The 13,819-nt window shown below is 35.0% G+C and overlaps 1 protein-coding gene across 2 annotated transcripts in view; it reads right to left on the bottom strand.

The window, feature by feature from the left end:
* LRPPRC (leucine rich pentatricopeptide repeat containing) overlaps positions 1-13,819 on the bottom strand; it is a 90,871-nt gene that overhangs the window by 6,822 nt on the left and 70,230 nt on the right. For both annotated transcript variants that reach the window (XM_082757211.1, XM_082757210.1), the window contains exons 30-34: positions 12,531-12,651; positions 8,766-8,854; positions 5,257-5,461; positions 2,997-3,136; positions 2,699-2,814 (exon numbers count right to left, since the gene is read on the bottom strand). In XM_082757211.1, the coding sequence (XP_082613337.1) occupies positions 2,699-2,814; positions 2,997-3,136; positions 5,257-5,461; positions 8,766-8,854; positions 12,531-12,651 (671 nt within the window). The remainder of the gene's footprint in view (positions 1-2,698; positions 2,815-2,996; positions 3,137-5,256; positions 5,462-8,765; positions 8,855-12,530; positions 12,652-13,819) is intronic.

Below are 13,819 nucleotides of genomic sequence, written 5' to 3'. Positions count from 1 at the left end.
TTTAAAACAAAAGGGGAAAGAATTAAACTAATACTTCAACACACCACAAAAACGAGGTTTAGGACTGCAAAAGAATGAAAAAGAGAAACACTATTCCTCTCCAATTATACTGCCAAGCATTCACAAGTGAGCTAGGGATCATAAGGTTAATTATACATTTAATAAGGTGTCAGGGAGATAACTGCTCGTTTCTTTATAAAAATTAAAATGTACAAAGCAAGTTCTCTTTAAAGTATAATTACCTACACTTATGCATACAAAGGACTGATTTCAATCTCTCTATTTTATAAAAGGCTTTCACTGCAATAGACAGTGTTTGAGGGAGAGAGAGAGAGAAGCTTAACTTAAAAAAAAGTTTGAGACAGAACAGATAAATCAAAAATCTATCTTACTTTAGATGAGGGCAAAATAAAACATACAAGACAGTATTTTCATTTATGCACCTCAGAGGTACCAGTCTTAACATTTCTAATAGTACACAGTGCTTTTTATAAGCTGCAAGATATTTTATTGGTACCAGAATGCACAGGCAGACAGGTACTGTGCATATAGACATACACGTACAATTAATTTACCACATTCAATTAGTATTTTAGACATCTGCAAATGACAAATCTTGCTTTGTTCCATTATGAATGTGTAGTATTTTTGACAAGCTCTTTAAGATCCAGGTAAAAAGGTGTGAAGCTTCATTCAGTAAGGGAAACGGACAAAAAAAGTATTCGCATCCATGTACTGCTAGTGCTCTGACAAAATCTTCATAAATAGGGGCAAAGCATTCATGGAAAAAACTTGCAACATTGTATGTTAATTTTAGACATTCTCACCTACTATCAGTATAGTAAGAGGAAAGACACAGTCTAGTCACAAAAAGGTTTTCCTCAGCCCCCTTTCATGCCAAAGTATCAAACGCTTGACTTTCATCAAAAAATACAAAACTCCCTCCAGAGAGTAAAAAGAAAAAAAAAAAAGATTATGTTGTTTCTTGGAAGTTTATACGGACTCTGAGTTATATTTTTGAATGCAAAGATTTGCTGTCTGTATTACCAGTATTTTAGATTATTACAAGAGAAATTGTTTATTTAGATTGTGGTTTACTATCCACTTTTTAATAGAAAAGCTAAGAGTAGACTTTGATTATTACCATCTTCTGGTTACCTATTAGTAGAATATTTGATCCACAATAACATTCAAGAATGTTAACACAAATTTTATTTCATATATGCTATAGGAAAAACTGTCTTACAAAGTTTTAACTCAAACTTACATGTGAATGCCCACTTAACATGAAACATATAAAAATTCTCCTCTGAGATGTTGTACACAACATTATTTCAACTATGCTATAGAGCTGTGAACTTAATTCCAACAGTTGTACACTGTTGTAATAAAAAGTTTTACGAAACTAAGAATGGAAATTGTTCATTGTTTTTTGTTGGTTTTGTTTTTGAGAACATGCAGCTTTTACTTAAAAATGCAAAGGACACTATTTTCACAAAGGCAGGATATTATAACGGATTTCAATTTCCTAATCAAAGAGAAAAAGCAAGAATAAGTTAGCAAGAATTTTTCACATTTTCATGTTTCATGCTATAAAAAAAATAGGATTTTATATTAAAATCATTGTCTCCTTTTAAAATAACACTCAGATGAACAGTTCGGCAAAACTATTAAAAATATTCCAGAGAAGAAATATACAAAATACATCTGACTCTAGAGCCGAAGTCACTGAACACACTTGTTAGCATGCATTTTTTTTTTTTCCCCAAAACAAAAGTCTTGGGATATCATAAAGCTTCTGGTATATGTGAAACACAAGCGTTTCTGTAACAGATTAGAAAACTCAGCAACTGGTAATCGAGTCATATTCACTACCAGGAGCTGGTAACAGGCCCCAGTTTGAGGCAGGGAGCCTACATGCCCCAAGCAGGCTGGCAGGATCGCATGGCTGCTTGACTGCTGCCTGCAGGGAGGAGGCTGCCTGACCTGATGGAGACACCAGCACTCACCAGCTGCAGCTTATTCTGCCTCCAGCATGGTCTGTGTCTAGCTCTGCAAAAACATTGTGAGCAGTCACGTCATACACCTTGAAGATCGTTAACTTAGCTGATACTGTGGCTGAGAGACCAGCATTTGTCTTTTAATGCATCTGTGATATTCAAGTGAACAGTAGGTGAATTCATTTCTTAACAAACACTGAATACAGCTTAGATAAAGTTAAAAAAAAAAAAAAAAAAAAAAAAGAAAAAAAAGTGAAATACCGTGGCTACAAAAAGCAAATACTGCCCACTTCTATTTTGTGAACTGTATAGCTACGAGAGATGTATTAAGGTTTACAGCACAGCGAAAATTATGTGAGGAGATGGTCTGCAAGAAGCAATGCTGTCTAACAGGAAACTTGAAAATATATGAAAAACTATGAAAATATTGGCTTTGGATAGAAAATTCATGCAACGTGTCTTCATTTCCTTCAGACTGTTGGAAGACAAAAGCTTTCTAACTTTGGCACCCACTCCTACTATTTTGTACCATCAGATAGTAGTCTAATGCTAATAATCTAACTCATATTGATATTTGTGCTAGAATTCAAAAGCAAACTAGCATTAGCCTATGCTGTACAACACCTCTTTTCCATAATTTGTCAGTTTACCCTTGAAGAGATCTATGCATTTCTGTACCTCTCTTGTTATGTCATTACCTGTAGTAGAGATCTGGCATCATCCACTCTGCCTGCACTGACATATTGAAGGAAAAGATCTGTGACAGGTCTGTAAATTCCGAACTGATTGGCCAGTCGTTCTGCCATCACGCCAACTGCAAATGATAGAAAATATTAGGAAAAAGGAAAGGAAATAAGGAAAACCTTTGATTGAAAAGGCACTTTTGTAAACTTTACTGGCATGATTTATGCTGACTGGGCAGGTTTTACATGTAACAGCTCTTCTGTAACACCTCTGTCTAGTCAGAATATTTAAATACAACTGCAATTAACTTACATTTTTCCAAAGCTGGCTCTAATCCTTCCTCAGACACCTTTCTTAACAAAAAGGAAATATTTTTGACAGGTTGATCAGGATTCTGTGCACCAGAGATAAGCAGAGGCTCAAGGTATTCCACTGCAGCATCAAGGTCATTGCTAGGAAAAAATATTGAACTGGCTTAGTTTCAGAAATCAATATTTCTAAACCTAAAGAAGCATTATATTTAAATTTTTACTTCCTACATTAATGTTATACTTCCCAAGAACAGTTGAGAACAGATATTTTAAAAGTGAAACTATTTATGACTGAATTAATAAATTAACCTGTAAGCCAAATTTCTGAATGATCTTTGACCTTCAGGACACGTAAGTAATTTTCACACATTTTTCTTCCTTCACTAAACAGAATTCTGGCTAGCTGCTTCAAGGAAGTGTTCTGCAAACCCAGAAAGTAAAAATCAAAACAGTAACGGAAGGTATCTTAATAATTAATGCAGACAACTCAAGTATTTCTTTATGCTATTCAATTAATTATTTAGCCAACTCTTCCCTGCCTTTTTGGAAGCAAAAAATAAAAAGATACTAAGTGTCATTTGGCCAATACCTTTTCCTAAACTCTTTCATCTTCAGGCTTAAGTATAGCAAATGATAATAAAATAACACAAAGTATTCATTCAAGTGAAAAGTCTACTGCTAGTGTTCTAAAAAGTTCAGATGACATCTCCTCTGATCAGTCCACTCTAATAACAAATTTAATTTAAAAAAAAATCAGAGCATGATTAATGTTTTTAGATGAAACACATTTAAAAGCTATAAAAATGTTTTGAAAACTATTAGAAATACAAATCTACCAGTAAGTGAACAGCTATTTGAAGTACATGTAAATCTATACTCTTTATCACAGTTTGCAAGGTACAACTTGCAAGACGTTTAAGAATAGAGGTGTGTATTATTTATGCTACCGCTAAGTCTTCTCATACAGGTAAGCTAAGCTAATTTTGGTATGGCAGAAGAAAAGTTGATGCTGCTTGCTTAACCTGTGTCGGTATACAGTGATTTACTTATCTATTCTTGCAGTCAACCTGATTCACATTTATGAACACGTCATGACTCTGCAACCCTTTCATGGCATAGAAATAGGCAAAAGCCAATTCACTAGAATCCTCTGACAAGGACCACTTGGACCTAAATATTTACAGGGTCATTTATATTTACAATATTTACAGTCCTTCCTTGTTTTTCAGTGGCTGAAAATATAGTGAGCTCGCTACTGGAACTGGCTTGCATTTTGAATTTAAATCCTTCAGTTTAAATCATCTTGCTGTTGCAGACACTACTACCCAGTAACTGTTCCAGTAACTACTAGCTCCGGTCTGGCATGCCCAAGGCGATCAAGTATCTGTTACGTACTACACAGTTACACAGCTATCCTGCTGAGTTACACAGAGGAGCTCTACCTGATGAAACTGTCTTGAAAGAAAACAGCAGAGTACGTAGGATTCCTAAAGAATGATTCCTGCAAACTGCATTTGCGAAGTTCACAGTATGTGAAGAAGTGCTTCCCCCACGCAGCTTTATGCAAAGGATAAACTAGCAAAGTACCAACATATCAATTAAAAAAGGCTAGGCAGAACATGATGCTGAATTAAACATTTGAATGAAAGGATAATCAACGCGTGGGGATAATTATCATGATGGAAACTGTGGCCTAAAGCAGCATAGGAAAAACTTTTTCCCAATTTTTTAATACTGACAAAAAGTATAAAACCACCTCACAGATACATACCTGACTTTCGCATTTTGAGGGTAAACACAATCATACGTTATCATTTCAGTTACTGGAACAAGTAATAGATTTTGTTTCCAAACCAACAGTATATGCATAATATGTGTGCTAAATTCCAAGATTTTTAAGTTTATATTGATTAATTAGTTGTATTTGACATTCGGAACTTGTAGAGCTTTTGATCTCACACCAAGAACACTTTATGAGACGTGTAATATGTTTCAACAGAAGTATCAAAGCTAAGTACACCAACAGAGAAAGCCTTAAGCTCTCCCAAATGCTTCACAGCTATCCCTGTATTTCATTAAATGAATTACAAACCCCAAATGTATTTGTAAAATGAGACCAGAACAGGACTGACCAGCACAGTTCTCACCTTGCCCTGCATTTTAACATCTAGGACACTAAGAATGGAAACAGAATGAAGTGGATAATGTTAATGATTTCCCACCACTTTGTATAAAAGTTTAGAAGTCATAGGAATACTTACTTCTTAGCATGAGCCAATGCAATGGCATTGGCAATTAGTGAGGGAGATAAATCAATCGATTTTGTGATGTCTTCTATCATGTTTCCAAATGCTTTTAAGTTCTTCATGTCTCCTTTCACTGCCAAAGCCTCAGCAAGTACAATAACTGCTGGTCTAGTAGGCAACAAGCCACTGTCAAGCATTCCTTGGAAAGCAGCTAAGGCATCTAATAAAGGTGAAGAAACAATGAAAAAGGAATTGAGATTTTAGTTGAGAAGACAACCACACTGCTAGGGTCATTAACCTTACCTTTATAAAAACATGTATCGAAAATCATTCTCGTGCTGAAGTTATGCCCCAAAATTGATATAGGAAATAATAACCAACATACATGTATATACAAAACTTTCAATGGCAATTTAGGATACAATGCTTTAAAATGTGCTCAGTAACAGAAAGTATTAGAGTAAGTTTAACATCAAATTATCCCATTTGAGTATCCAGCTCAGGGAAAGCAGCTATGTCACAAGTGCCCTCCCTTGTGATCATGAAGTTGTAATGTTTTAAGCTTGTTTTTTCTCCAAACAAACTATAATGAATTTTTCTTTACTGGAAACGAAAAACATGGCACACTTAAGAACCAAGAGTTTGTTTAAGATGCAATTTATTACCAAAACTGCTTAAGTCTAGTATTTCAAGTGTGCACCAAAACTTCGTTTACCAACATTTAATTTTAAATATAAGTACTTAATATGAGTGTCCACAGAAGAACAAAAAAACTCCAAACTGGACAGTTACCTTAAAAACTCCTGAAACAACAGGAGTCACATGCTAAAAATACCCCAAATCAGTCTTCTGTGCATCTGTAACAGTCGCTCTCATTTTTCTAACCAGAATTCTTGTTGATTTATATTATACACGAGTAAACATACAGAGAAAGACATGCCCCTCTGGTAAAAACCTCTTAGCCCTTACCAGCACAGGCAGGATTAATCACAGATAATAATTATCATACCAAGGGATAACACTTCTAACATAATATACACCCACCACATGAACTCTACAGTATTAGCATTCTGATTCAATATGCAGGTACTGCAGAAACCAAATATTACCTTTCACAAGAGAGGAAGAAAAAACATCCTGTGTGCCTAACTTTCCTTCACAGCCAACTTCCCTTCTGCCCTGTTGTTTTGTTTTTCTTTCTTTCCTTCTTGTTTAGGGGAAAAAACGAGTAATACATTGGGGTGGAATTCCTGAAATCTAAAAGCAATCTTAACACACATGTGAAGTTAAAATTTTACCCTGGCTTTAGGTGTGGACCTCCCTTTAGCATGTAGCGTAATTAGCCTTCTCAAAAAACAAGGAAAGAGAAAGGCTTGGAAGTTGCATGCATGCAGCACTACTGCAAGGAACTGTTTTATTAGCATATTAGGTAATTCTGCTGGTACCCCTTTTCCTTTGCAAAAGCACATATATTACTACTAATCTGAATTCATAATTTAATCCCTTGATTTTTCAATACTTAAAAGAAGCTAACTTTGCTTGTGAAAACCCACTGTTTATCTTTTAAAAGGCTTTACTCTAAGTTCTGCAAATTCTGTACCATAAAATTGAACTTTTGACTCTTAAAAAAAACTTTCTGGTTTGTTTGTTTAAACAGAGTTCTTGCTATAAGATATTACAGCTCTTTCAAGGCTACTTAGGGAGCTACATAATTAGTGTTTTTACACCTGTACCACATTAAATAGCAAAGAATGATGTCAATAGCTATCTAAGCAACCAATAAAATAAGTTTTACAATAGTGAAAGCTCACGAGTTATGTCTGCTGTCACAAGATGCAGGTTTAATAGTTAATCTTACTAATTAAGATTACAAGACTAAAATTTGAGTCTCAGAAAATGACCAATGTAACTGAAACATTTAGTGGCTTGCATTTTCAAGGCTTCATTTAGAAAAAGAGAAGCAAGGATCAATACTAAGTATTCAATTAAATTACCAAAAGAAAGCTTGTTCAATGCACAAAATCAAGGAAAATATAATGGTGCAAAATCATGCAACCCAACAGTTTCTCAAGAAACTTTTTATTGTACAAAAGGTAACATTTTCAGTTGAGGTGGCAAATTATCTAGGTTGCTTGCTAAAAAGAAAATGCATAGTTAAAGAAAGACTGTCATAATACAGGAATATCAGTGATGTTCTGAAGAAGATTTGTGAATGTAATGTTTAGAATTAGAACTAACAAAACTTAGTGGCATACTGGACAGCGGCAAAAGCAGAAAGTTTGCTAGAATAGTGTCAAACAGAAAGTTAAGGTGAAGGATTTGAAAACTGCAAAAAAGGAAAGACTTGCCAACACAGAAGAGAAGCAATTGCATTAACTGCAAATGCTTCAGTCGATGACACCCAGCAGTGATGTAAGACTGAAGGGGGAAGGAATTTGAAAGAAGAGAAGTTTATCAGCTGCCAGAAAGAGTACAAGTGAGAAGAGGCATCTAAATGCTCATCTTTCATGTAGTTACTATTACATGTGTATGGGCTACTACAACTACACGAAGTGGAATGGAAGAAAATAAACAGATGGCAGAATCAAAAATGGATTTTCTGCTATGCCCTCTGGTATGAAAGTGAAACCCAGTTCAGTGCAATACTTATTTTCATATGTAGCCACTTTAATGCTTAAAGATATCGTTGGCAATGTGTATCAACACCGTACATCCACTTGCAAAGGGGTAAAAGCACTGCATGTAAAGCTATGTGCCTGCAGAGTTTTCTTCTCACACAAGTTCTACAGAACAACTGAATAAGTACAATCTAATGCAGTAGAGCTGAATGCTCTAGGCTGCAGAACAGCTAATGCCAAGAAGTAAAGTAACACAACCATGAACTTTATCCACCATCTTCTTGTGTGCCCTCAAATACTCTTCAGCCACCATTTTCTTTTCTATTGTGATTGTTACATTAAAAAGAAAGACAAACCGAATATTTGTTACTGTTGGTATTGAGAACTATTAAAAAGTATTTGATTAAGTTTTTAAATCAATATTATAATCATTTAGTGCACAATCATGCACATTTAACAGTCAATTTAACTCATCTGGTATCTCACACAACCACCACAATATGCAAGAAACAACTGCTGGGAATTGTTTCAGATGCTCTAAAGTATGTTAATTTCCAAAGCAAAATGACTTGTGCTGTGAATTTTAACGCACTTGAAAGCCTGTACTTTCTCTCGTTCTGGAGCACAAATTTTGCATGTCTGAAGAGCTGTGATTCATCTTAAGAAAACCCATCTTGTGTTAAATGGAATGGAAACTGGACTAAGTGGTCAAATGACAAGTACATTCATATTCAAGCTGTATTATAAATGCATGTACAGTAATTTACGTCTCTCAGCTACCACAAAAGGCTCTTGATAAGCAGGTAATTTGCTAAATGGACTCCTTTATCCAAGTATTCGAAGGGCGTTACAAGAAAAATCTGCAGAGGCATTAATGTGACGTAAAGGTCAAGCATTGTGACATACCTTTCAAATAATCCCGCCTAACTTGCGATATGATGAGGAGGCTGCTGGCAGCACTGTTCAGTGTGAAGCCCTTGATGTGGGTCTCAGCACTAAAAGAAGCAGACATTTAGAAAGGAATTACTGACATGCTTCTGATACGATAATAAATGGTTGAGCACCAAGGTGAAATTATAAAAACTACTGTTCGTATGTTAAAAATATTGCTGCAAAATATCGACCTGGAGACAGCTTTTGTGTTATCCTGTCAATGGTTATAGAAGGATAATTTTTTTTTGCATTCTGACAGATGACAAAGTTGGAAGTGAGCAACAAAAGAAACAAAGTACAAGATTTTTTTTAAACAATCGGTTCAGATTCTTGAATGCTGACATATTAGATGACTAAAATAACTGCATGCCCTGCATTGTTCTGTTGTATCCTAAGCTGGATACTTTTTCTTCTTTTTTCAATAGTCACCATAATTATAAAATGTAAAACTATTCTTTCAGCAATAAAAATGAAACATTTATTTTCAGCACTGTATATTTTAAACATAAACTAAAGCATATTATGAACTAACACCATATCATTTGGTTGATTAATTTTCAAATTTCTGTCATCTAGATGTATACAGTTTTTTAAAGTGAACATACTACGTTTGCTGCCTTAGCTATGTTAAAATTGTGTTTGGCTTATCAATTCTTTATCTCCGACAATACTACACATCACATACCTATAGTAAAGAGGATCTTTACTTTAGGAACATTGCTAAAGCTTTTCTAACACTTTGGAAATTAGGCAAGAGAGACCAACCAGCCTTCACATTGATGCGAACAAAATGTTCCCATTCCTCAATGCCATATAGCCACATTTTTAATACACATGGATAACTTTACAAATGTTCATTTCTAGATTACAAAATCTCTACACAGAAAAGGGGGGCATCGCCATTTACCATATCAGCAATCAAGATAAACCTCACTGATCATCTTGTGGCAAACAACTGAGCAGCCTACCTACTTGAACTTACAGGCTGAGCGGATTGGGAGGTAAGCAGGGTCATTGCTAAATTATTCCCCTCAATCCCAAGAAAATCCTTCACATAGTACACAATATGACTATCCTCTCAGTCACTTTCAGCCTCCCGGGCTCACAAATGCAGTCACTGGACTCAGGATTTTCTTACTCTCCCAACCAATCCTCTTAATCCCTGCCTAAGCACCCACTGCTCAGTTCCGCCTTTTCTTTTTTTTTTTTTTTTTCCCTTTGTCCCATCTGTCAAAGCCCTTAAGTCAACAATTCATGCATGAGACTGTAAATTACATATAACAAAGGATTTACTTTCTCCAATCTTCCAATCTTTAGTGTGATTAAATAGATGTTAGCTACTATTACAGAACTAATCCATCATTCCCATACTCCTATATTTCTACTTAAAACTTGAACTAAATGCAGTAAATATTCCTCAAAACAGTGCTAGGATGCCAAAGCAACTAGACTTGGGTTGACCTACAGATCAGTAACCTTCTGTTTGTTTTTTGTGGTTTTTGTTTGTTTCCAAACGCAGACTGGGAGTTCAATTTCCTTCTACCACTTTCTCAAAGTTTCTCACTTCTGATGACAGTAAGGAAGTTTTAAAATAATCTAACCCTTTTAAACAGAGAAATTACTTATTTTGTTGCCTATACTAAAGCTCTCTACATATTATTTAAATTTCAAGTTTGGCTTTGAGCAGAGTAAAAAGAAAAAGATGTTAGCTTATACAAATTAAGGTAGCTTTCATGTATTTTATGAAAATATTGGGAGTTGCACAAGTTTCAGGCCACTGCACACATTTAGGCTTTGTAGGAATAATCTCTCTGTAATATGAGGTTGGTAAAATTGTCAAGCATGCAGAAATGTGTGCGAAATAGATTTGCTATTCTTCAACCATGTGTACACACAAAATCGCTTCCTCTACTTCAGTGAATAATTTAAAGCTTACAGACTTTTGAAAATGCTTAATGTAAGCATGATTTTGTTATTAGAAAAAAGATACACAGATAAACACTATAAACACTGGTAATAGTAAGCATTTTCTGTCTTGATGTAACAGTGAGCTGTTATGGGCTTCTTAGAATGTCATTATTTGGCATTTCTATGCTACATGATTGAGTATGAGTTCTGAAAAGCACGGTGGTTATTACTATGGTTGGCTTGGACCAGAACCTCTTATTAAATCCTATTTTCTTTTTTTCCAAACATCTCGAGATTCAGAGGCTTTGTCCCTAAAAACACATTTCAAACTTCTTTAGTCTTTAACATTTTTTTTGTTCTTTTCTTTCCTGCATTTTACATTCTAAAACACTTATTATCTAAAGCAGGATTTCTGAATCACCAGCACCAGGAACAAACCACCACATTCTCTCTCCTCTTCCGATCTGCAAATTACTGCTTGTAACATGCAATATTCTGCGCATCTTCCTTACAAGCATGTTTGAGCTGTGGAGCAGGGAGGCAGTCAGTACATGCACAAGTCTTCAGTGAAAAGTTTCAAAATTCTTCCTTGAAGAATCTTTCTATATCTCTTTCTACACATAAAGATTTTCTCTAAATATTTAACCAAGTAGCTAAACTTTTTCACCATAATTTGTACTTTCAAACATGCCCTTTCCATCTTTTATTTACAAACATTTATCAGTTATTCTCATTTCAAGGAGCAGAATTTGATGAGCAGTTCAAGTTTTTCCTTGATATAAGCTTTCTATTCATCAAGCACAAACATTCCTTTTAACAAAGCTCAGTTACTGACACCAAGTTGGAAAAGTGTTGCTTGTGCTTCTGAACTTGGAACTTAACCATTTTTCAACAGAAAACATTTCACTGATCTACATACTTGTAAAGATAATCATTAAGATAATAAACTAAGTTAACTCTAAAAATGATTAGACTATGCAGCACCTAAGTTACCCACAGCCACTTTCTAATCCACTGTATTCAGTCAGAACACAATGAAGACAGCCACCACTCTCGTTTTAGCTGTAGAAATGAAATGACTTAAATTACCTGAATTTTTGTTCTTCTTAACTCTAGCTTGATGAATAGTAACACTTAATTTGAAGTCTATAATCTGGCCAGAATGCACATTACAGGCAATACTTAAAGCAAGTGGTGCGCCACACAACTCACTGAAGGTTAATTCAATACTGATGACTCTAATAATGTATGACAGCAGGTTGGATTTATTTCAGAAGTGTAACAGTTGGATCTAAGGTTTATGGTCATCTCCTAGCCACTGGCATAACAGTCAAATGTACCATTTTGCATTTGGCAGGCAGCCAGCTGCCAGAGTGTGGATAGGGTAGGGTACCAGCAGGGATGGGGATTGAGAAGGCTAAGGGGCAGTTCAGTGAAGGAATCTTGTCTGTTTGGATATTGCTCTAAAGGGGAAAAGGCAGACTGCCAGAAGGGCAGACTTGCAGTTCTGATGCCAAGTGCAATTGTTGATACAGTTAGTTGAAATGAGTTATTAGCAATACACACTGTCTCTCCACCACATTTTTTAATATATGGCAGACTGTCATATGAAGCACTGGTGTATTTCTTACCATAACTCCTAATTACCAGTCAGGTGAATTGTTTTCCCATTGAAATTTAAGTACTTAGTTGAAAATGATCCACAAAGTATTTAAAGAACAACAAAAAAGTAAATAAAAAAAACAGCAAAACCAAAACCAAAAACCCCAAATCAGAAAAAAAAAAAAAAATAAAATAAAATAAAATCCCCCAAATGCAGAAAAACCTTACATGTGTTTCACTTGGATGGCTTCTTCAAAAGAATCCTGGGATAACAATGCTTTTATAAGGGCGACATACGTACGATACTGATAGTCCTTCTCTTGTGTTTGCAGGAAAAAATCGTAGGCCTCTAAAGAAGACAAAGAGCCCAAACAAAGTGTCATGTTATAATACTGTTGGTCATAAAAAGTCATCTTTTCATTGAAAAGGTCCATCTGAAGTCATTTCATCCTCTTACATCTTTGAGACCAAAGCTGCTGGTCACAGCTTGTTCAAAACTGCTTGTACACAACAATCAACTGACACAAGCCTCCAGAGAACAAAAAGTTTGCTACTACTAGTTTTCTATATATAGCTGTTGCTTAAATACCAATAGAAGGGGAAGACTCAAGATTATTTAAAGCAACACCTAATGCTGGGGTATATAGTTACAGTATCTGGTGCATGATCACAACAGCATTCAACAAATAATATAGGAAGTGATTCCAATATGGGGAGATCAAATTATTTGGCTACGACAAGATTTATACAAAACATACAATTTACAAATATACAGATATTTAACAAGTAAACTACGCTGCATTTGTTTGACTGATTAACAGTTTTATTTCATGCATTCACAATAACTGTCAGTGTATGAAAAGATGTTACCAAAAAGGAAAAAAAATGATAAGCACACTTTTCAGTCATTTATTTTTCTGAAACAAAATTATGCAGCTATAAACATACAGCCTAGGTAGCTGTGTTGCAGCTCAGACTGCTGTCTAACATGTTAAGAACCAGAAATCATCTTTTGCATCTAAAACTGTGATTGTATGTTTCGTTCAAGGAAACTTAAAAAAAATAAAACATAAAAAAAAATCCCTTTGCTAATTTAAAACTAAGCCACAATTACCTTTTAAACAACTTTTCAGAAATAATACTACAAAAGCCTTACAACAGTTGGTGTTAAACTGTTGGTCTTAAACTTCTTCAACCAAAACATAAATATAAAAACTTGGTGAAATGCAGGCACAGAAGTGACCATGCATAAAATAATTACTTGCAACACACACACACTCGCACTGAGTTTATATTAGAATTAACATTGCCACCCATAATCTACTTTGGACACTGAGCTACATTAAACATACATGAACTGAGATAATTTTTATTGTAGTGTTCTTAACCATTAAGTCCACTTCCACGTTTGTGAATTCAATGTATGAGACAGAGATACGAGAGAGGTGGAGAAAGAATATGATTGATGTCTGACACTACAACAGTGATTGCATTGTCAACCAAAGGACCATAAAACA

Source organism: Aythya marila, assembly GCF_965140915.1.
Source record: "Aythya marila genome assembly, chromosome: 3".
Lineage (NCBI taxonomy): Eukaryota > Metazoa > Chordata > Aves > Anseriformes > Anatidae > Aythya > Aythya marila.
Note: the sequence above shows the minus strand (reverse complement) of the source record. Positions and strands in the feature narration are given on the sequence as shown.